The sequence below is a fragment of the Zingiber officinale genome, chromosome 4A (assembly GCF_018446385.1).
Source record: "Zingiber officinale cultivar Zhangliang chromosome 4A, Zo_v1.1, whole genome shotgun sequence".
Taxonomy (NCBI): Eukaryota; Viridiplantae; Streptophyta; class Magnoliopsida; order Zingiberales; family Zingiberaceae; genus Zingiber; species Zingiber officinale.
Genome location: NC_055992.1, coordinates 37,958,588 through 37,981,730, shown reverse-complemented (window position 1 = coordinate 37,981,730; position 23,143 = coordinate 37,958,588). Strand labels below are relative to the sequence as shown.

At 34.8% G+C, this 23,143-nt stretch overlaps 1 protein-coding gene across 1 annotated transcript; it reads left to right on the top strand.

The window, feature by feature from the left end:
• Nucleotides 1-1,851: 1,851 nt before the first annotated feature.
• On the top strand, nucleotides 1,852-11,601 carry LOC121972356 (zinc finger MYM-type protein 1-like). Its single transcript, XM_042524037.1, has 4 exons — nucleotides 1,852-1,896; nucleotides 3,810-4,427; nucleotides 4,488-5,279; nucleotides 11,077-11,601. Exons 1-4 carry the CDS (start codon nucleotides 1,852-1,854, stop codon nucleotides 11,599-11,601), a joined length of 1,980 nt encoding a protein of 659 aa, XP_042379971.1.
• The last annotated feature ends 11,542 nt before the right edge of the window (nucleotides 11,602-23,143 follow it).

Below are 23,143 nucleotides of genomic sequence, written 5' to 3'. Positions count from 1 at the left end.
TAAATTAAAGAAATAAATACTAAGTATATGTGCTTGTTATTATATCGGGATTATGAGTACGCACATTCATAATAACAGAATTTATATTCTTTTATGCAGTCGGTATAAAAGGAACAACCTTAAATGGTCATGTTTAATACACACATAGTGTACTAGTGTAATTTTATAGTCAAGATAAACTAATACCAAATTACACTACAAATATTCTAATGGTTTGTCTCAATCCATCTTGGTTGTGAACTACTATTTATAATTTATAAGAAACTGATAATATGATCTTCTGTGTGACACCACACATCATGTTATCTACAATATAAATTAAATGGGCAACTGCATTTAACTAAATGCAGACATTTGACTAATGTGATTCTCATTTCAAAATAAATGTTCATATAAAAAGCTAGACTTTTAGTATACATCCTAACATGAAACTATACAAATCGCAAGTGAAATGGGGATTGAACCTAAGTTTCAAGAAAAATGTATCATTTGAAGAAAGAAATAATTTGATGAAAGTGGCAATGATGATGTGACATGATCAGGTGAAGAGTCTTTTAGAGTTGAATATTTTCTACTTATAGTTGATCAAGCTCGATCTTCTCTTCAAGTCAATTTGAATAATTTAAACAATATCAAGAGATTTTTGGATTTTTATTGAATTTGGAGAAGTTAAAAAGTGTGCCTTTAACTAGCCTGATGAAGTCTTGTATGGAGCTTCAATAATTTTTGAGTCACGATAGACGTTCAGATATTAATGGTGATGAGTTGTGTTCAGAGTTGATGGTTGTAAGATGCTATTTAACTAATAAAAAAAAACAATTGATATGCTACAATATCTGACAAAACTAAATAGTTTATTCCCAAATACTTACATTACCTATAAGATTTTGTTAACAATACTAGTAATAGTTGCATCGACAGAAAAATGTTTCTCAAAGTTGAAGTTAATTAAGAATTATCTTCGATCAATAATGTCATAGGATAGACTAAATGGGCTAGTAATGTTGTCGATTGAGAATGAAATAGTCAGACAAATAGATTATGTAAATTTGATAAATATTTTTACTTTTAAAATAGCTAGACGAGTAGTTTTTATGTAATTATTTTAAATATTTGTTAACTTTTTATTGATATAATATATTATTTTTGGTTTATTTATGTATTTAGTGTATTGTTATATGTAAACTGAACATTACACTTATTAATCGTCACAAAATGATCATTTTTTATTTTCACTTCAGGCCCTATCAAACATAGGTACAACTCTACACCAACTTGCCAAGTTTCTTGTATTATTTGAACTTCTCACTTACTTCCAGATTTCAAGTCAACTTTAACTTTACTTGCAAGATATTCAACTCAATCTAACCTTGACCAAATTTAATTTGGCGACCATTGACCAAGTTCTTTAAATATAGATATTAAAAAATAATAAGCCTAATTGTATCAACAACCTTCTAATCATCTTTTGTGAAGCTCAAGTAGTAGGATTTGCTGGAAAATTATTTCGACGTTGGTTGTAGCACTGGCTTAACCTTATACATTCGATGTGAGCCTTGTTTTTTCTTTATAAAACAATAGTTATGATATATATATATATATATATTGCACGATTGTACGTGTCTCACAATCATACACTGCAACGTCGCGCAACATATCACAAATTCAGGGGCGTATTTTAAGTAGGGGCTTGGCTGGGCTTGACCATAGGTTGCTTTATATTATTATATATAATATGGGTATATATATTAGTATATTACAATTCCCTTCTCTGAAAATAAATCGGCACTACTAAAACCCTATTGTCATTCTTTTCTCCCAAAGCAAATCAAGAGAACGAAAAAAGAAAGGATGACAAAAAGCGAGAAGCCGAGAAGAGCAGAAAGAGCCAAAGAGGTAAAAAAAAATTCAATCGTTCACTAATTTTCTTCTTATTTTCCTCCTCCCTCCCTCCCTCCTCCTCCTCCTCCTTCATCACCGAGCTTTGCCTCTACAACAGCGCTTGCTCCTGCCGAACAGCAAGAGGATCTGCAAAGCAGCAAAGGCGATACGCCGACACACCTCCTCTTTTGAAACTCCACCGTGCAGCTGTTGCGCTGTTATTTGTTGGTGCTCTCTGCCTTGACCGTGAGTCCGTGAGTTGATTCATCTTATCGTCTCACTCATCTTTGCAGCCTACAACCCTACACTAATTTATTGGAGTCATTCGGTGAGTTAATTCTTTGAATGCACTCATTTACTGATTTTTATTATTAACTATGGTATTTGATAATTAATATTCCATGATTTTTATTATTAACTATGGTATTTGATAATTAATATTCCATATTTTGGTTATGAATTTGTGATTAAAATTTATATTGCTTTTTTACAATTTGTGTTTGTAAGATTTGAAACTTTAATTTGTTCTAGTAGTAAATATTGCTTCATAAATCAAAATCATAATTTAGAATTTATAAATGCATCTTTTATTAAATCCTTTTGATTTTTTATCATTAATATTATGTTTATATGTGAAATAAATGATGAGTTAGGAACTGTCTATTTATAGGTGAATCAAAATGTCAAAAAGAAGTATCACGGATTATTTCATTCAAAAAAACAGTGAGCAATTATCAAAAAATTCAAATACTACAGATAATCCTCCTCAGTCAAGTTCAAGATCAACATTAGAAACAAAAAAACTCAAACTTGACAATGAAGTTGCTCTTGATCCGTTAGAAGGAACTAATACATATTATGAGAGAGACCCCTGGGAAACGAATTGCAATTTGGGAATATCCATGTGATAAACAAGACGAGGTTCAGAGAGAATATGTTGGCATGGGACCGTATCAACCAATTTATGAATATCCACTTGTTGATTTTAAGCATCAAAAGCACAGTTTCCAGTCTTCTTGGTTCGTAAAGTTTCCATGGCTCGAGTTTTCTAAAGTAAAGGAAAGTGCATTTTGTTTTCCATGTTATCTTTTTGATATTCCTTCATCACATCATACAAAATTTACAATTGAAGGATTCAAGAATTAGAAAAGAGTGAATTGCAAAACATGCCCATTGAAAAGACATGAAGGGGATTGCAATTCACTACATAGTACTGCTATGCAAAAATGGGAGGGCTTGAAAAATGTAACTCAACATATTGGTAGAAGGATGAATATACAATCCGAAAATATTATTAAACTAAATAGATTGCTTCTAAATGTTGGGGTTGTAAGGTTGCAAACATAGTCCCATATTGAAAACACATGGAAAATATCATGGGTTTATAAGAGAAAGATATCTCCATTGACATGAGGCCTTTTGGGGAAAGCCCAAGAGCAAAGCCATGAGGGTCTAGGCCCAAAGTGGACAATATCATGCTATTGTGGAGATATCTAAATTCTTTTCGATCCAACAAGTGGTATCAGAGCCCGGACTGCCAGAAGATTTAACCGCCGACTGTGCACAAGAGCTATGGTCAAGAAAGTGGGGGCTCCTATGTTCGGATCAAGAGGACCAGACACCAGGCAGGAAGTCCTAGTAGGTCGGGTAGACCGAGGGGCAGGAAGACCTGGTGGGTCGAGGATCGGACGTGGGAAGCCCATGGTCCTTTGTTTGAGGGGGGGATTGTTGGGGTTGCAAGGTTGCAAACATAATCCCATATTGAAAACACATGGAAAATATCATGGGTTTATAAGAGAAAGATATCTCCATTGACATGAGGCCTTTTGGGGAGAGCCCAAGAGCAAAGCCATGAGGGTCTAGGCCCAAAGTGGACAATATCATGCTATTGTGGAGATATCTAAATTCTTTTCGATCTAACACTAAAGACATCAATTAGAGCTGTGAGGTGGCTAGCATTGCAAAGGTGTGCATTTAGAGGACATGATGAAACCGTCGATTCTCATAACCGTGGAAATTTTATTGAATTGGTCAAATTTCAAGGAGAATTGTGTAAAGAAATTGGTGATATTATATTAGATAGAGCTGCTAAAAATGCCAAGTATATATCACCATCAATTCAACAGGAGATACTAAAAATTATTGCTGATCTTATGCGAATTAAAATCCGTGATGAAGTGGGGGATGCTAAATTTTGTATTCTTGTTGATGAAGCAGTTGATAAATCTCATAGATCACAAATGGCTATTGTTTTGCGGTATCTAGATTGTGATGGGTTTGTTAGAGAGAGATTTTTTGAACTTGTTGGTGTTGATGACACTAATGCTTTGACTTTAAAAACACATATATGTAACATCTTGACACAACATAAGCTTTTGATTGAAAATATGCGAGGTCAAGGATATGATGGTGCTAGCAATATGCGGGGAGAATGGAATGGATTACAAGCACTATTCCTCAAAGATTGTCGGTTTGCATATTATATTCATTATTTTGCTCATCGACTACAACTTACTTTAGTTGTAGCAGCTAAAGAAGTATCAGATGTATGACTATTTTTTTCCAAATTGAGTTCAATTATCAATTTTGTTGGTTCTTCTTCAAAGCGACATTCTCAATTGAAATCAATTCGAGGAAATGAAATCATTGATTTGATAAAATCTGGAGAACTTGGGACTGGTACCGGAGTCAATCAAGCTAGTACTTTGCAACGGCCCGCATCTACTTGTTGGAGTTCACATTACACTTCTATTATTCGAGTTATTGAATTATTTGGTTCAATTTGTACACTTCTAGAAGATCTCATAGGAGGGAAGTTGACCTTTGGTATTCGTGCGGAGGCTAAAGGTTTGCTTAAAGTGATGATGACATTTGATTTTGTGTTTATATTATTGTTGATGCATAGAGTTTTAGAAACATCTGATATGTTGTGCCAAGCATTGCAACGAAAAAATCAAGACATTTTGAATGCAATGAGTTTAGTCGCTACTACAAAATTGCTTTTCCAGAAAATGCGAGATGATGAATGGGATGATTTTCTATGGAGTGTGAATAATTTTTGTGATACTCATGATATTGTAGTGCCTGATTTGACTGATCATTATATTAAAGGTACTAAGCGTTCTTGTCAGCAGAAAAATCAGTTTACAGTGGAGGAATTCTATCATTTTCATATATTTAATGTTGTTATTGACAAACAGTTGATGGAGTTGAATACAAGATTTACTGAGGAATCAATAGAGCTTCTTACTCTATGTGAAGCCTTGAATCCAAGTGATGGTTTCAAATCATTCTCTGAAAGTGCAATTTATTCCTTAATTGAGAAATTTTATCCAAGTGATTTTTCCAAAGATGACATGAAACATTTGAAGACTCAATTGGATCATTACAAGCTCGATGTATTTGAGGACCTGAGGTTTAAAAATGTCGATTCTCTTCCTAAATTATGTCGACTGCTGGTTGAAACAAAGAAGTCAAGGATTTATTTCGTTATTGATAAGTTGATTCGTCTGGTCTTAACTCTTCCGGTTTCAACGACTACAACAGAACGAGCATTTTCAGGGATGAAACTTCTTAAAACACCACTTCGCAACAAAATGGAGCAAGAATATTTGAACAATGCAATGATCTTGTATATTGAGAAAGAGATAGCTCGTGAAATTGATATAGAGTATATAATTGATATGTTTGATCTCTTGAAAAATAAAAGGTTGCAACTAAAATAGTATTTTATTGAAGTTACATCTCTTTTGGCAAAAATTATATTTTTTTGTTTATGTATTTTATATTATTATTGACGCTTGAACTTTTGGCAAACATTTATCTAGATTTGATAATTTTATGGAGAAATGCGTGTTTTGCACTTAAATTTTTATATTATGTTGAAAATGATATAGTGACTTCTAATTTAAGATTTAATTTTCCAGTCCCTCTATTTTAAAATCCTAACTATGCCCCTATCACAATTCATATATATATATATATATATTATAATTTTTTTTAAAAATATTTATTAATGAAAAAATTAAATTGATAGAGATTATTATTATTATTATTATTCCCACCTCTCCCGTAATGGGATTGAATTGAAGAATTTTTAACCTGTAGATGGCGTACCAATTCGCCCGGTCGTCATTTTTGATGCACTGATCCGGACCGGCTGACTTTGAAGAAAAGATAAAATATTATTACTTATAATTTTTTATGTTAAAATTTGTTTAATAAAATATAATATTTTATATGGAACAAAATGGGTCTTAGTATTTTCTTTCCCCTTTATTGGATTGGTGAGTTTTTCTGTTATCTCTAAAGTGTGATGATAAATTTATTATAATGAAATAGGAAAAACATATTTTTAGAAAAAAAAATTCTATCCTTACTTATTCGATAGTTCACTATAAAATAATTTTAAAATAATTTCATGATTTAGAAAGATATCTACATGAATATAATCATATGTTATTGTGTGGCTGGAACATTTATGACACAAGGATGATATAATTTTTAATAAACAGCTTGCATTTACGGCGGTGCGTGGCCACTGCTGCCGCATCATTATTCCGAGAAAGGCGTTCGAATTAAGTCATCCTTATCTCTCCCCGTAATAATTTTTAATAAATTTGCTTTATAAAATGACGTTACATATTTTTATATATATATTAAAAAAAAAATTTTCCTTTATTTTTAAAAAGAATAATAATAACAAATTTTCAATTATAAAAAAACTTTATTTTTATATATAGATCATTTTCATTATTAATATATTATTTGTGCATTTTTTTTAATAATTTTTCCAATTAAATATAAAAGGGCAAAATCAAAAACACTCTTATTTTTTCCTAATTCATATAGGCGTTCCATTTTAATTTTTTTTTACAAAAAAAAAAAATTTCATTTTATTTTATTTTATTTTATTAAAATGACACCCATCCTAGTATTCAATTATGTATAATTATCTAACTATCTTATAATATTATTTAATACTGTTATCTTTCGTCTAAATCTTGAATCGATTGAACACATTATAGCAGTTATGATTTTATAGTTGTTACACATATTGTAGCAACTACGATTTCGTAATTGTTAAATACATACTTAATTCATTCAATGTTGGTAGAAATTATATTATACTAATTATAGTTTTGTAGCTGCTACTGTTAGGACACGTAGAGAGGGGGTGAATAGCTTCAATCGTTTCATCGAACTTGATTTGCATCAGATTCTTGAAGTGAAGATTTTCATAATACTAACATCTTTGATTTTACTTAGTATCTACCTCTTTGAGATGACTAATCTAAGGGTCCTCTCCTCACTCACAGGTACACTATGAAAATCTCCTTCTAAGAGGTGGAAAAGCCTTGTACAAGCTTAAGCATGAGAAATACAAATAAGAAATGCAAACTATGTTATAAAGAAATCGAAAACGACTTTACAACATGAACCTGACTTTGCATGCTCTTTTCTTGCTTTGATTAGTCTCTTGATGCTTAGAAATTGCAGCAACACTTATCACCTAAAACTTAAGAACTGTCATAAAATTGATGCCTTCGAAATGTCCACAAAACCCTTTTCTAGGGTTCTTTGACGTCTCCCAATCGATTAGGCTGTCATGTAGGATCTGCCCGTTCAAACATACAAAACGACTCTTTTTCAAATATCTAATCAATTGGTGAGTCATATCAATTGATTCGACAACTTCTAATTAATTGTCCTAATCGATTCAGAAGCTTTCTGTTTGTCAGTGAAAGTGGCCTAATTAATTGTCAATCGATTCTCAAACTCTCTGTTCTCTCGTGAAAAAAGTCTCAATCGATTAGAGAAGACTTAATCGATTGTCTCAATCGATTCACAAGCTTTTTATACTCTCGCGAAAATAGATTGATTGATTGGCTCAATCGATTGAATTTTAACCCAATCGATTGACTAATCAATTCCCTACCTCACTGTACGCTCGCAAAACTTCCCAGTCGAATGCCCTAATCAATTGACTTAGGGTTAATCGATAATGGATTGTCCAAATCTAACTCACTTGATCTAAGTCTAGGGTTCCTTTGTCCAACATCCGGTCAACCATGACTCATTGAGACTTCTTCACTAAGTGTCCGGTCAACCCTTAACTCACTTAGACTTTTCATCTTGTGCTAAATGCCCTACTTTTGACCCGCTTGGACTTTTTCTTTACCAACTTTTCATTGGACTTCCGATCACCAAGTGTGATCCTCCTTGATTCACTTAAATTTTTTCCTTACCTAACCTCTAATTAGAACTAGTTACTAGGTAAAATTTCACCCTGCCTAACTTTAGTTAGGGTTTTCCCTTTCCTAACTACAGTTAAGGCTTTCTTCCTTTACGAATGAGTGGTCCTCCTTGGGCCACTTAGGCTTTCTTTTACCTAACCTCTCATTAGGACTTACCGTTGCCTAACCTTCCGTTAGAACTTCCCGTTGCTTAACCTCCAATTATAACTTCTCATTGTCTAATCTCCAGTTTTGACTTCCCTGAATAAATATCCAATCTTTCCTTGACTTACTTGACTTCTCTCATAGATATTATCAAACATTGAAACTCAAACTCGTGTCAATTCGAGCTTAGTCAAACTGGTCAACTTTGACCTGAGGATGATTGCACTAACAACTACAACATGAATGGTAGGAATATGTATTGTAGCAATTACAATTTCATAACCATTACAATACGAATTCAACTTGCTCACTTAATATTTATCTTATAACAGCTAAAAAATTGTGATTGCTACACCGTGTTCGACTAATTAAAAAATTAAGTGGGAAATAATAAAATTAAAGGATGGTTGGATATACGACTAATACTAAGGTAGGATGCTTTAAAAAAAAAGGGGGGGGGATGCACTTCAGGGGAAAAAACACCAATATAATTTTAATTTCTATTTTATTTCCTAAATTTATTATCTATTTGTTTCCCTATGAACTAAGTACACAATCTGTGTTTCATTTGTTTTTTAAACATGTTTTATAACAAGGGGCCTAGTAGGGGAGGAGGCATTATTGCTCTAACTCTTTTAGCTACTGTTGGATTTGATGATTTATTATTATTATTATTATTATTATTATTATTATTATTATTATTATTATTATTATTATTATTAACAATGTACTTCACGGATATCTCAGATTGGATTTATCTAAAAATTTAGTTTAGTGACTATAGAACCCTATTCATGGGGCATGCTCATAATGGCTAATCAATTTAAGTCGACTATTTAATTGACTCAATGATTAATCAATTAAATTTTGTTATTCAATTCATTGAATCATCATCTATGATAATTCTAATGGTCGAATCTTTATCTCCAATAAGAATTATCCTTTTCTCAAAACAAAATCTTAACATACTTAAGAACTTTGCATCTCTTTTTTGCACACAAAATTATCTACGAATAGTTAGTTATCCTTTCAAATGTATTGAGTTGAGTTTAGAACTTCATGCATCATTCTTCACCTAAATAGTTCATCTCCTTCATGCATGCCTCAATTTGGTTGTGTCAAATAATTGTCAACATAACTCAACCTCATGCCATGAGTTTCCAAGCTCCATGTGCAAATTAATCTATCAAGATTTTGATCAAACTCAATTATTTAGGGCATCATTTCATTAATAATTTCTCCCTTATAAACTTTTCAAGCTCTATGTACAACCTACTAGGCTCTTGCACACTTAATGTATATATCAAAAACATAGAATAAACCTAATTTAAACCCATATCAAAATACCTAATTCGAACTCAACTAACTAGGAATCATTGTACCAACAACATAACTATTGCAACTACTATCCAATAACACATATTTTTAGTTACAAAACAGAATAATAAAAACAATGAAGCAATGTTAACAAAAAAGTTTAATATGGTTTGAAAAATTCTATTAGATCCTATTTTATATGCTATAGATTCGTAAAGTGAGTCGTCCCTTGAAAAATTCACAATTTTTTCTCCTTATTAGAGGTGTAGAAATATCATACAATTTTTTTTTATAATAAATATAAAATAAAAGAATGGATAACAAAAGCTAGAGCTTCAATGTAAAGACCTTAATCCATAAAAATAAAAGACAACAAATAAAATAATAACGACGATTGGAGTAGTGAAATTATAATAGAATGATAGCTTCCGAAAATTTTGCAACGATTTTTTTTTTTAAAATTCGTTCCAGAAAGTTTTTTTTTTTTTTTAATGATTTCCCTTACCCCTCTATATATAACTTTCAAATTGAGCTTGGATACGCTTCACCCAATTGTTATCTTTAATTTTAGTCGACTAAAATGTCGACCACAGTATCTTTTTACCGATTGTCATATTCAGTCAACTTACTTGTTTAGTCAACTAAACTTAACTACTAGTCAATTAAATCATCGGCTACAATCTTGAAATACCTTATTTCTTAGTCTAACCAAATAATACGATTATCTTTTTTTTATCATGATCTCGCACATTCACATGTCTCTCTCTATTATTTGTTGTCCGTCAGAACTTCTTGTACTTGCTAGTGACCTCTCGGTATTCCTTTGGGAATAGGCCTTGCCTTTGGATATTCCTCGTCCACCAGGAATGTCCTTCTAACTTCTTCCACTTGCTAAGAGTAAGCGACCTTATCTTTTGGTCTTCCTCTAAATCAAATTAATTTTGGCTTACTGGAGCTTCCTCAATCTCAGCACCCATGAGCTTGTCAAGCATTGTATATATGTACACTTAATGAATATGTCACCAAACATAACAATAATCTATTTTAAATCTTCACTACAACAAAAATATTAAAAGACAACACCATAAAAACAACGGTTTTAGAAGGAACTATTGTTAATTTGGTAAAAGACAACAGTTTTTAACAAAATCGTTGTCTTTGAGCTCCTCCAAAAAATAAAAGACAACAATTTTTCAAAAATCGTTGTCGTTGAGCGACTTTTTGTAAAATCAGCAACACTTTTTACAACGATTTTCTAAAACTGTTGTCTTTAAGCGCTTTTTTTAGGGGTCAAAGACAACAGTTTTAATAAATCGTTGTCTTTGACTTTATTCTTTCGCCGTTTTTCCCCTTCGTCGTTTTTGTTGTAGCAATGTTTTGCTTCCCTCTCTCCGAAAATTTTTTGGCGCCCTGTTTTCTCCCCTTAGCCTTCCCGAACCCTAAACCCCTCTCCTCATACGATCTTTTCCTCTTTTAGCCTTCCTACCGAAAAACGTCTCTGGTGAAGGAGTCACCGGTGAACCCTCACCCAAGCAGAAGGAGAAGAATAATCCCCAAACTCCACCGCCTCCGCCTCCGCTCCCGCCCCCGTCCGCCCCCGAGCCTCCGCCTCCCTCTGCCCCAAACGACGAGAGGGACTTCAAACGCGTGGGCAAGATGGCCTACAATTGGCGATCACCCTCCTCACCATCTTCGCCGCGCTTCTGCTGACCACACCGAACGAGTCTTCCTCTACGCCGCCGGCACCTGCCTCGCCTGCCTCTCCCTCGTTACCTCCGTCGGCCTCATCTACTACTCTGTCCTTAGCCATCCCGGCACCCAGCTCGCAAAGGTACAGGAGAGGGTGATGGGCTTCTCTGCAGTGAACCCTGTGCTGACTGTCATCTTCCGCTTGGCACTCATACCCATCCCGCTCTTTCTAAAGATCATGGCTCCCATTATTTTGTTAACCGGGATACTGCTTCTCTCAATTTATTTAACAGATAAAATTAAAGTCACATGAAAAAGAAGCGCAACTACTATACATCGAATTAATCAATCAGTTGCATATATATCAAACCATTCGGCGTTTTAAAATTATGTTCTTTATTAATTGTGGAATGTTCGTTCTAGTCTTAGAGTCAGTTTAGTTGCATAGATAGCTCTGAGATATGTTAATTTGTTGAGTTCAATTAGGAGCTGATTGTCTATCTCTGAGATGTGTTTCTTTTAGTCTTAAAGCTTTGCTTTGATCTTCTTCAAAAAATGCATGTGTTTCGTTCGAGTCTTCGAGAAGTCTTCTATACTGTAAACTTCACTTTGACCGTTCAACATTCTTGGTGTTCTCATTCAACAATTACATGTTTGCTTATGGATTTTTGGCGACTTTGCTTTAAGCATCAACATCCAAGAGGGAGTCCAACTTTAGCGTAGATGGTTGAGGTTCCTTAAGCATCAACATCCAAGGGGAAGGGAGAAGCGAGATCACTGAGGTTTCTTCTTTCCCTCACATTGGAGAGCAATGTAGGTGCTTTTCTTGATCCATTCTTTTTTTTCTTTTCTATCGTATTAGCATAGATCAAGAATAGGGATTTAGAACTTCAGAGTAGATGGATTGCTTCCCTTGTTTACATTGTTGCAAGAGGGAGTCCAACTCCCGAATAGAAGATAGAGACGACGCTCAATCCATCTCAGGATTCCATGGCGATTCCTCAGGTCAGTATCCGGACTGCAATCTACATTGTGATTTAGTGCAATATGAATAAATTTTTTATGAATCTCTCACTAAAATATTTCTCCTCTGTGTAGAATCAGTGATCAAGAACAAGGAGTCATCGCTATAAGAGAAGAAGAGTAACTCTATGCACAACTCCACTTTTCGGCATCTCGTGATTGCCACATAGAATTTCAAAGAAGCTAATTTGATCGGAGATGGGGGTTTCGAAAAAGTTTACAAAGGATTGTTGGATTCCACCAGCCAAGCAACCCTCTTTCTTCCTACTCTTTTCTTTGCTTTTGCCTCTGTCAAAGCAGAAGCTATTGTTGACGGGGAAAAAGATCTTTTGCATGAGAAGGAGGTGGCTATCATGTATCAAAAGTGTGATGGGATTCAAGGGAACAAAGACGATGATTGTATGCATTAAGGAAGCAAATGTCAACATCCCTTAAAGGTTGGGTCTAAATTATTTGCTGCTTACTGGATGATAAAGCTAGGACGGTATAAAATATTGACGGTGACATTATTCAATCTGATGCTAACTTGCAAGTCCGCTGTTTTGAAGGAGCTATTGGTATAGACATAGATACCAATGAAACTGAGAACTCTCAGGAGGCTTTACGGGTTCTTGATATTATTTTACGACAGCATGTGGCAAAATAGTATGTGAATTTCCTTCTAGTCATTTATTGTTGACATTATGGATTACATAATTGTGGGTTTGTTTGTTGCATTTTGATAGTTACAAAAATACATTTTTAGGGAATGTCTTCTTGTGAAACAATCATTTTTTCAAAACAATCCTAAAAACTTTACTGACGTTGGTGGTGGAGTCATAGGATATGGAGGTTTTCCTTGTAATTTGAGGACTTCACAAGGAGGCCTTTCTTTGAGTATTGGTAAGAACTTACAATGCCTCTATACTTCGGCTATTTGTTTTTTCTTGCATTGTCATTCAATCACTTTATTGTTTTAAAATATTATTATCTTTCTTATTTGTTGAATATAGATGTCTCTACTACTATGACTGTGTGTCCTAGACTAGTGGTTGGTTTTCTACTTATAAATCAAAATGTCAATGATGCATACCAACTGGACTGGAACAAGATGATTAAGAATTTGTTCTTTATGTTTATTTTCTAGGTTATTGAATGCCTATATATAATATACCTATTAAGGCAACTTGTTTTAGCTTGCTTGTTTCATTCTTCATATTATGTCTACTAAGATTATTTTTTTTCACTGTTTGTTGTTGCTAGGCTAGAAGAGCTTTGAAAATTTGAGAGTGAAGACAACTCATACAAATCAAGAATTTAAAATCATTGGGATAAGTGACAAGCATTGCAAGGATGAAATGTGAGTCTTTCGGGGTTGTGTTGCTTTATTATTTTTCAGTATTTTGCAATCAATTGGTTTATAAGAATCTTTGAATTTTTGAACCGTATGTAATGAAGCATTGTTTTAAGAACTAGGAGAAGCTGCTTTTATATAAATGGAGGCACCAGTGGCGGGCATCTCTGGCATCCGAGAATTTTAGTATAGAATTACTTCATTTCAAGTAACAAACTGATCCATTTTATGTTACTCCTTCAACATAGTATATATATATATATATATATATATATATATATTGAACTACTCCTCAGTAGATTTAAATCGGAAAGCATTGACAGTTAATCCTTAACGAATACAGGGAGGAATTATACAAAGAATGTGTCATATCAATGCAAGGTGGGTTGCTACTGACCAACAATAACTTAGGTGTTGTAAGAGAAGCAATTGAGAAAGCATTTGCAAATCTTGATGTCAGACTCTCGATTTGGTGAGCCCTAAAAGAATATCTACTTAGCTTAATTGTTGTTTTTAAAGTAATTTGTCACTCTCTAATCTTAACCAGTGGTCACTTAGTTACACTTCAAAAGTTTAGTATTTCATTTTTAAATATGTCGAACCTCTTGGTTATGAAGGCTTGAACAGACAAGTAAGGATATTGAATATTGTGTAAACCATCCATTGAAGCCATTGAGCACCCTCTCAGGATTGCAAACATTGATCCCCAGAGAACTGTAAATAGCATTTATGAATGAGTCCTCATTTCTATTTGGCTGCTGATAACCCATGTTAGGATTTAATAAGTATCTTGACCTTCCTGTTGAGGTCTTAGAAATCAACGTAGTCATTACTTTCTATCACTAGTGGTTACATCATGGCATGCTATTATTTCCTAAGAAAAAAATGTGTACTAGTCTATTATGTCACAAGATTGTTGAAGAATACTCTCTAGCTTGATTGGTTGGGTGTATATATATATATTTTTGATGCATGTATAAGAGCATTGATTGCCATTTATTCGGAAGGAAAAGGTGAATGCCAAGTCATATTTATTCTTTTCCCTTTTAACAAAAAATGTGTTTGTATATACAAGGTGAAGCTTCTCTATTAACACAATGTTTCTACAGGAGTTTACTAGAAACTTTTACTGTCATGTTCCAAGAGTAAATAGTTTCATTCTCTAGTTAATTAGAATTACCTCAGTTCAAAGATGGATTTTTTTTTTCAAATTTCCTCTCACACAAATGATAAATTTCTTCTATGCAGAGTCAACTGTTCTTGCATATGTTATGTCACAGTCAAATCGTCAACACAACTATGGATTAGATCTCCTCCTTTTATCTGTTGATGAAGGCATTCAGGTTATAGAGATGATTCACTGGAAAATGTTAAAAGGAATGAAATTGAGGTATTAACTTTAGTTACACTGCTACTTTCTAAGGCTATAGTATAATTACCATGTTAGGAATTCTTCTTTTATTAATTAAATTTAGTTATTTCTTGATTTTTTTTATGTGATGGTGATGTTATATTATTATGCTCTTACTAATCTAGGTTATTATCATTTCATATTACATTTTTTTATTTATTTTGTAATACATAAGTTATTTTTTCCGTTCACTCAATGAATCTCAATTAGTTAGCTGTAACATATGTTTTTGTTATACTAAACAATTCTAAACACATTTCTTACTATATAACCTGAATTTATTGGGCATTCTGTCTATATTATTGCATATATGATGACATATGAGTTCCCTTTGATTTTTACCATAAATTTGTAAGTGCACTTCATATTACCCATGCTTGAGCAAATGATATTATACAAGATTTGATGCCTCTAACTGAGATGTCATTCAACTTGGGTTATGTTTGTTCAAGTGTTACAATTTTTCTGTCATATGGGATAAATACTAGGAGAGATTGTTGTTCTACATTAACTTTCAAATTTTGGGTGTACGATTCTAGAGTCATGTGAATGTTATTAGCATCAGAGATGTTAATCATATTGTAGCTATAGTGTCTGTAAATTGTATGGACTGCTGCTCCTTCCAAGTTACATTAGAATGTCATGGCATTATTATTTTTTATTCTTGTTTAGGTGGTAGCTCAAATTTTTCGATGGATTTGCATCAAAAGGAACAACTTCATGAAAATATTTCTACCATGCAGTCACAACATTTACCCGTGAGTTGAACTGTGGTGAACTTTTGGAATTGGCTTATCTATGTTGATCATGTTTCTTCATTTATTTGGTAGTTTGATATCAACCAAATGACGCGATCTGGCGGATTTAGCTTAGGAGGAACTTTTCAATCTAGCCTTCAGTAACATCAACTGCATAATACCACAACCCATAGTGGTGCGCTACCTTTTGCCACTGGAAACACTCAAGGCCTACGTTCACATGGCTCTGATTTCTTTCCTTCTCATGATAATTATCATTCATAGGTACCTTGCCCTGGCTTATGCAATTCTTTAGATAGAGTAATCTTTATTAATGATATGGATTAAATGATTTTGCCCTCAACTTTATACAGATTCAAAACAGTGGAGACCTTAGTATTGGGTTGAGACCGTTGAACTCTCCTACACCAGCCTCTGGTTGGAGTATGTATGAGCAACTGATTCAGCAATATCAACAACCACAAAGTCTTTCTCAACTTCGACTACAGTAGATGTCTGATGTTAGCTAGTCATATAGAGATCAAAATGTAAATTCCACTCAGGGGTCACAATTACCGTCTGGTCCATTTGGTATGCTTGGATTATTGAGTGTTATTAATATGAATGATCCAGATCTAGCATCTCTTGCATTGGGAATTGATTTAACAATAGTAGAACTGAGCTTGAGCTCGATAGATAGTCTTTATAAAACATTTGGCTCTCCATGGTCTGATGAGCCTACCAAGGGGGAGCTTGAGTACTGCAGTCTAACATGTTATTATGCCAAAACACCACCACCTCTACAGGTAAGCTTTTATGTTGTGGTTTTATTTGCCGATATGAATGGGGTACTTGAAGAGTATATGATTTATCAAATCTGTTATTGTGGTTGTAGCAACTACATTTCTCCAAATTTTAGCTATCAACCTTGTTTTACGTCTTCTACAGGTATTCTATTCTTCCCTTTTATTTTTGGTGCTTTGCTCACATACTTTGCTTCACAAAAATCCAGAATGTTGGAAAAGATTGACATGGAAGAATTAGCAAGTGAGAAAGAGGAGTCCAATGAAATTCTATAAGTTGAAGATTGTGATGGGGCTTGGGTTGACAATAATTACTTGCAATCCTACATGGCATGAACCACCATCACAAGTTTCTAGTCTTTTGACTATTGTTCATTAGTTGTAAATGAAGTTTATTTGTTTATTTGTATTGGGATAAATTTTATTTGAATATTGACATGTTTCTTCTTTTGTGATTGTAAATTCTTGTATAAGTAACATTTTGAATGACATTGATATGGGAAATATTCTTTATTCTGTGATTATGATTCTTTATTATATATTTATATTAAAATATGATATATTGGTATTAAAAGATAATAATTTAAAAGACAACGATTTAAAACTGTTGTTGTTGTCTATCACCCTCAAAGACAACTGTTAAAAACCGTTGTCGTAGCTCCAAAAACGATTGTAAACTGACAATGTTAATAAAAATACTCTAAACAACAACGGTTTTAAACCGTTGTCTTTTCATTCAAAGACAACGGTTTAAAACCATTGCAAAACTGTTGTCTTTTCATTCAAAGATAACGGTTTAAAACCTTTGTCGTAGCCTCCACTTTTAACAACACTGCCAATTACAACAGTTTTAAAGGGCCTACGACAACGGTTTTTAACCGTTGTCTTTTAAAGTTTTTGTTGTAGTGCTTATGCCAAATATCAAAATCATTAAGTCAAACTTGACCATTTGTTATCATTGTATCAACAATATCTCTCTTTTTATTTTATTAAAAACCCATTTAAGCACCTCCCGAGTTTTGGTATAACAGTTAGATACGACAACGGATAACGGTTAACTAGATACCTAAGGTTTGAATCTCAGCTACGACACATTGCATGACATTTTCCTCCAATAGGATGATAAACCTAAGGACGTTAGCCAGACTGGACGAATAATCTCAAGTACTTTTCAATTTCTTGATTTACTTGATGAGTATAATGTGAGAATATACCGTCTATCTTAGAATTAATCGAGTACCTATTTAAGCATTTAGTGGCAATATAAACGGTTCTAATTTAAACTTTACATTTTCTTCCCTTTTGATATATGATCCTGTCTGAAAACTTGAGAGATGACGTGATGGGCAAGTGGCGATATAGTTGACTGGTAAAAGACTTCACAAAGGAAAAAAAGATGATGAACTGGAATAGGAAAAGAGCTCTGGGTGTCTTTATCTTCTCTGCACACACTCAAATGAGCCAACCGAATGTTAGTGCTCAAAAATCAAGGAAGGGGTCCTTGACAAATGCCCTCTGAGGCTCAAGTCAGTATGATGTCCGAGCGAACCAATAGAGAGAAGGATAGTAGAATGTGTGCGTATGAGTAAGACTGTCATAAGGTGTGTGTACCTTACCAATGAAAAGAACCCCCTTTATATACCACCTCTCATAACTTCCGTAATCATGATGTGAAAGAGAACGTTAGAGGTTGTCGAGTCAGGGAAGATATATAACCTGCACAATGTATAGTAGCCATTCGAGGAATCTTCTGTTACCCATATGTGTACCTCTTTTATCTTTTGTTACTTACACCATTAATGAGGCGGTTGAAGGAATATACTGTCATAAGTTGTCAGTTGATGGGAAATGCAATCACCTTTGAAGAAGGTTCTAGCAAATGCTCATATTATAATAGAGGAAGATTCTCTAACAAATGGTTGTTATTTTGACAGGTTGTTGTGATTCTCTGACTATTTTGTCTGCTCAGTGTATCTCGACCAGATTTATAAATCGGTCGACTGTATATCCATCCTTCCCTTAAGCTGCTCAGTTATGCATTAGGCGATGTTGGAGATCTGTTCTAGAAGTAATATAAAGCTAAGTCTCCTAGGTTAGGTTGCTTATTTAGCCGACCGACCATATACTAAGATACTTGCCTCTAAGGAATGGGGAACTGAGTCCCTGAAAATTTGATCAGTACTTTAAGGTAATCATCCATATAAGAGAAGACTTTCCTTTGAAGCGAAAATATGAGATCTAGAAGTTCGACTGAGTTTATAAGAAGAGTTGCTTTACACTTATCTTCTGTATATATAAGAGACAGGCATGCTGAGCTGTGTAAATCTGATCGGAGCTATTACTGGCAGACAATATGAAGGAAGACTGGAATGTGAGAAAACCCATAGGAACAATCGATCATATGTTGAAAGACTTATACTGAATGGGAAGCTACGCCCCCTTATTCTGGTCGGACGTATGACATCCCTAAACTCAATTGGCTATGGATTGGTCGGATATATAATAGATGTCTTAATACAAGAATGGGGCGCTAGGTTCCCTAAGTCTGACCAACTCATAGGCCAACTGTCCTCGTACTAAAGGCCTTAGCATTGGGTGAATAACAAAGCCTTGTGGAGAATGACACGCAGGCTGCCATCTCCTCTTGACTTTGACTGTCATGCCACCTTAACTTTGATTGCCATGTCATACCTAGGTCTGCCCATAACATCCCGTAGCACTAGTTATCTCTTTAAGTCTAGTCGAAGGAAGTTTGTAGCCGACTGATTAGACCCAAGTTTGATTTTCATTTGATCGCCCAACTTACTGTTTTGATCTGAGGGATGTGCTCCCGCTCATCCATTAATGCTACACTTAACTATTTTTCTTAGAAAAATGCATGTTTCCTGCTAGACACATCTAGTATAGCACCATTGATACGCAAGAAGACATTTTTTAGCGTAATGATTTTGTTGTCGTATCCATCATAAATTTCTATTTATGGGTGGATGCCACGTGCCCCATTAATATATTTTTTTAAGTGACCGTTGATGCATGCCTCTCCGTACGAACCAACGACACTTTTCCCCTATAAATCAACGATCTCTTGTAAACATGACTTCTTGATCCAACGGCTATGGTTGAACTATATCTTGTCGCTTATGTTTAAAAACCCTAGACGATGCAGAAACAAATCAATTGCACTTCGTCTTCTTCAACCTACTTTTTGGCGATTTCTCTTGATAGATTTTCCCCTTCATGATCTGACTCAATACTGATTCTTCTTTGTATTATTTGCCTTTCCCCATGGCTCAAGAGTCCTTTGCCCCCTTATATACTTTTTCTTATTTAGATTTTGATAATGTTGATCGAAACTTAATCCATTTGCAATACAAAATCCCCAAAACCACTGTATTATCCTTCCTTCCCCCAAGATCATCCTCATCATCTTCCTCCTGACCACATTATATTTTTCAAAGACCAACTGCTGGCGGATTTGAGTTTTCTTATCCTCCACTTATTATGTGAGATAAGCTACTATTTTAACATTCTTCTCCAATAATTTGCTCTGAATGCATTTCGTACTATGTGCGAGATGTTTATTTTGTTTCGCCTATATGACGTTCCCCCCACTCCTCGTAACTTTCACTTATTTTCTTATCTAAAAAAATCATAGCTAAGGCTATTTTTATTCCAATCTAGCCCAAAGGCGGTGTCTTTAAGGAACTACTACTTTCTTTGAATAAGGGATGAAAATCCTGTTTCTTCTTTGTTGAATTGCCTGAGCTCACTTCCTGGTCGACCGGATGACAATCCGACCTTCCCCCATCCCTGACCTTGGGAATCATAAGCTCAACCCAACCTTCATTATTCATTCAAAGAAGCGGGGTGGCGTTCAATTCAAGGCTCACAAGTTATTGCGAGAGAACCTGCTATATCTATTCGGATTAAGCCCTGTTCAAGTGAAACTTCCTTGTTCCTTTGGTAAGCTTTAATAACTTAAGTGGCGTTTGGTTTAGGGGTTTGGGAATGAGGAAATGGATTCATTCCCAAACCTTGTATTTTGTTGATGGGAATGGAATTAAGATTTTGGAATAAAACCCAAAAATTTGGGTATAGATGAAACTCCCTCCCTCCCTTGGGTTTTGATGGAATAGGAATGTAAATTAAGTTTTAGACAAAAATACCCTTAGCATATTTGTTAAATTTTTCTTTCATTTCACACTCTCTCTCCTTGTTCTTTCTCATCATATTTTCTCTCTCCTTATTCTATCATCATACTTTCTCTCTACTCATTCTCTCTCATCACATATTCTCTACCATTTTCTCTCTATATTCTCTTCCATCACATACTCTTTCTCCTTATTTTCTCTCTTCATTCTCTTCCATCATACTTTCTCTCTCATTATACACTCTCTTCTCATTTTTTCATCATACTTTCTCTCTCCTAAATCTCTCTTATCATTCTCTCTTCATTTTTTCTCATTACACTTTCTCTTTCTTTATTTTCTCCCATCACACTCTCTCTCCTCAATCTCTCTTACCATTCTCTTTGTATTTTCTCTCATCACAATTTCTCTCTCTTTATTTTCTCCCATCACACACTCTCTCCTCAATTTCTCCAATCACATTTTCTCTCTCATCATACTTTCTCTCTCCTCAATCTCTCATTTTCTCTCATCACACATTCTCTCTCTTTATTTTTCCTATCACTTTTTCTCTCTCAACCTACTTTCTCTCTCATTATATTTTCTCTCTCCTCAATTTTCCAGTTTCTCTCATCATGCTTTCTATCTCTTTTTTTTTCCCATAACTCTTTCTCTCTCAACACATTTTCTCTCTCATTATATTTTTTCTCTTCTCAATCTCTCCTATCATGCACTCTCTCCTCATTTTCTCTTATCATACTTTCACTCTTTTTATTTTTTCCATCACACTTTCTCTCTCATCATATTTTCTCTCTCATCATATATTTCTCTCACATTCAACTTTCCCTCCCACCTAATTTTTTCTCTTATTTTCTTCTAAGGGTAAAAAAGAAAATTTAGGTTCATTCCGATTGAAAATATTCAACTAACCAAATATTATTTTTAAGAATGATACCCAAGCTCATACCTATTCCCATTCCATAATACTATGATACTCATTCCGATTCCGATTCTTAGGATAGAACCAAACGTCACCTTAGTCATTATGTTATCACTAACTAAAGTATTTCTTATTTTATGAAGTAGACACTTTTTTTGAAGCTTTGGTCTCTGATCACATTAACTTAGAGGATACAGAGCTTATTTGATGAGAGCAGATACTCTTGGCTGAACAGGCCCAACAGTCAATCAACCCTTCTGTCAAATCTTCTAGCAGTCGGACGACTGAATCCAGCGCGACCACCGCAATAGAGGGGTTACCCGCTGACCCTCTTCCAGTACCTAAAGATTCTCCCATGGATGAAGTTGAGGCCCCTCTTAAGACAAGATGTAAGATGCATCAACTTGTCCCTTCTACTCAAGTTCCCGAAGAGCGAGCATCTCCCATCAACATGCCTTCACCTTGGTTTACACCCGTCCGAGAAGCCACCTCAATCCAATCCTCTAAGCGGACTTTATATGCTCTTCCCTCCATTAATCCAACTCAAGAGGAGGCCACTTCTCAGCCGGGCAGCTCTCTGACAACCTCTATACATGTATCCACCACTCTCCCTATTGCTCCTCTCGCCTAAGCTTGACCAGCTATAGCTTCTAGCATTGAGCCAAAAAAGGTTCTACCAATTCTCAACCACCTACAATCTACCATTTGCATAGGCTATAGCTTCTCCATCAGCTTCCAAACTGATCGCCGGCTGAATACTATTGAGAGACCAATTAATAGAAGCCTAGAAGCAGGATATGGGACTGCTAGATGAACTCGTGTTAGTGGAGATGACATACGAGTATTCATATGATTTAACCATGGTATACCTTAACTTTCCATCTATCTTTTACTCTAAATGCCTCTGATAATGTTTATTTTGTAGCAATGGGCGATCAGGATGGGCCTAGTGCAAAAAGTAGTCCATCTAACCTAAGAAAACAAAGCCCTAAAGCAACGCTTATTAGAGGTGGGCTTTAGTTATGCTCCTGCACGCTCACCACAAGAGAGTCAGGCTCAACTCGATTGGCTGAGTCAGTTAGAGAGTGAACTTCAAGAGGCTCGGGCGTCAGTAAGGCTGATGTAGAGAGGGCAAAGAAAATAGAAGCCGCTCGAAAAACTACCGAAGATAGACTCTGCTCGAAACTAGCCCGCCGATCGAAAATAGTGACCAAGCTAGATGAGAAAATCATAGAAGTCTAGTGTCTTTCCCCCCAATTAGAGGAATCAAAGGCTATACATGATGCAGAGTTGCCGGCCTAGACTAAATTGGCATCTAAGCCATAACAAAATATGGATGTCCAAAGAGCAAAGCTGGAATCCCTCCGGGGGGACTTAGAGACTGACTAAAATGCTCTGATTATCTCTAAATCTGAATTGACAGGTCTTTCTTCCAAATTGACGGCTACTCGGGCGGAGTTAGCTACTTACCAGATGGGGGA

Bases quoted from the DNA above. Each gene is read 5' to 3' on its own strand.
- LOC121972356 (XM_042524037.1), top strand. From the start codon at position 1,852: ATGACAAAAAGCGAGAAGCCGAGAAGAGCAGAAAGAGCCAAAGAG. The intron at 1,897-3,809 runs GTAAAAAAAAAT...CTAACACTAAAG, and splicing joins GAGCAGAAAGAGCCAAAGAG to ACATCAATTAGAGCTGTGAG. The intron at 5,280-11,076 runs GTATTTGAGGAC...TTCCTCTTTTAG, and splicing joins TGGATCATTACAAGCTCGAT to CCTTCCTACCGAAAAACGTC.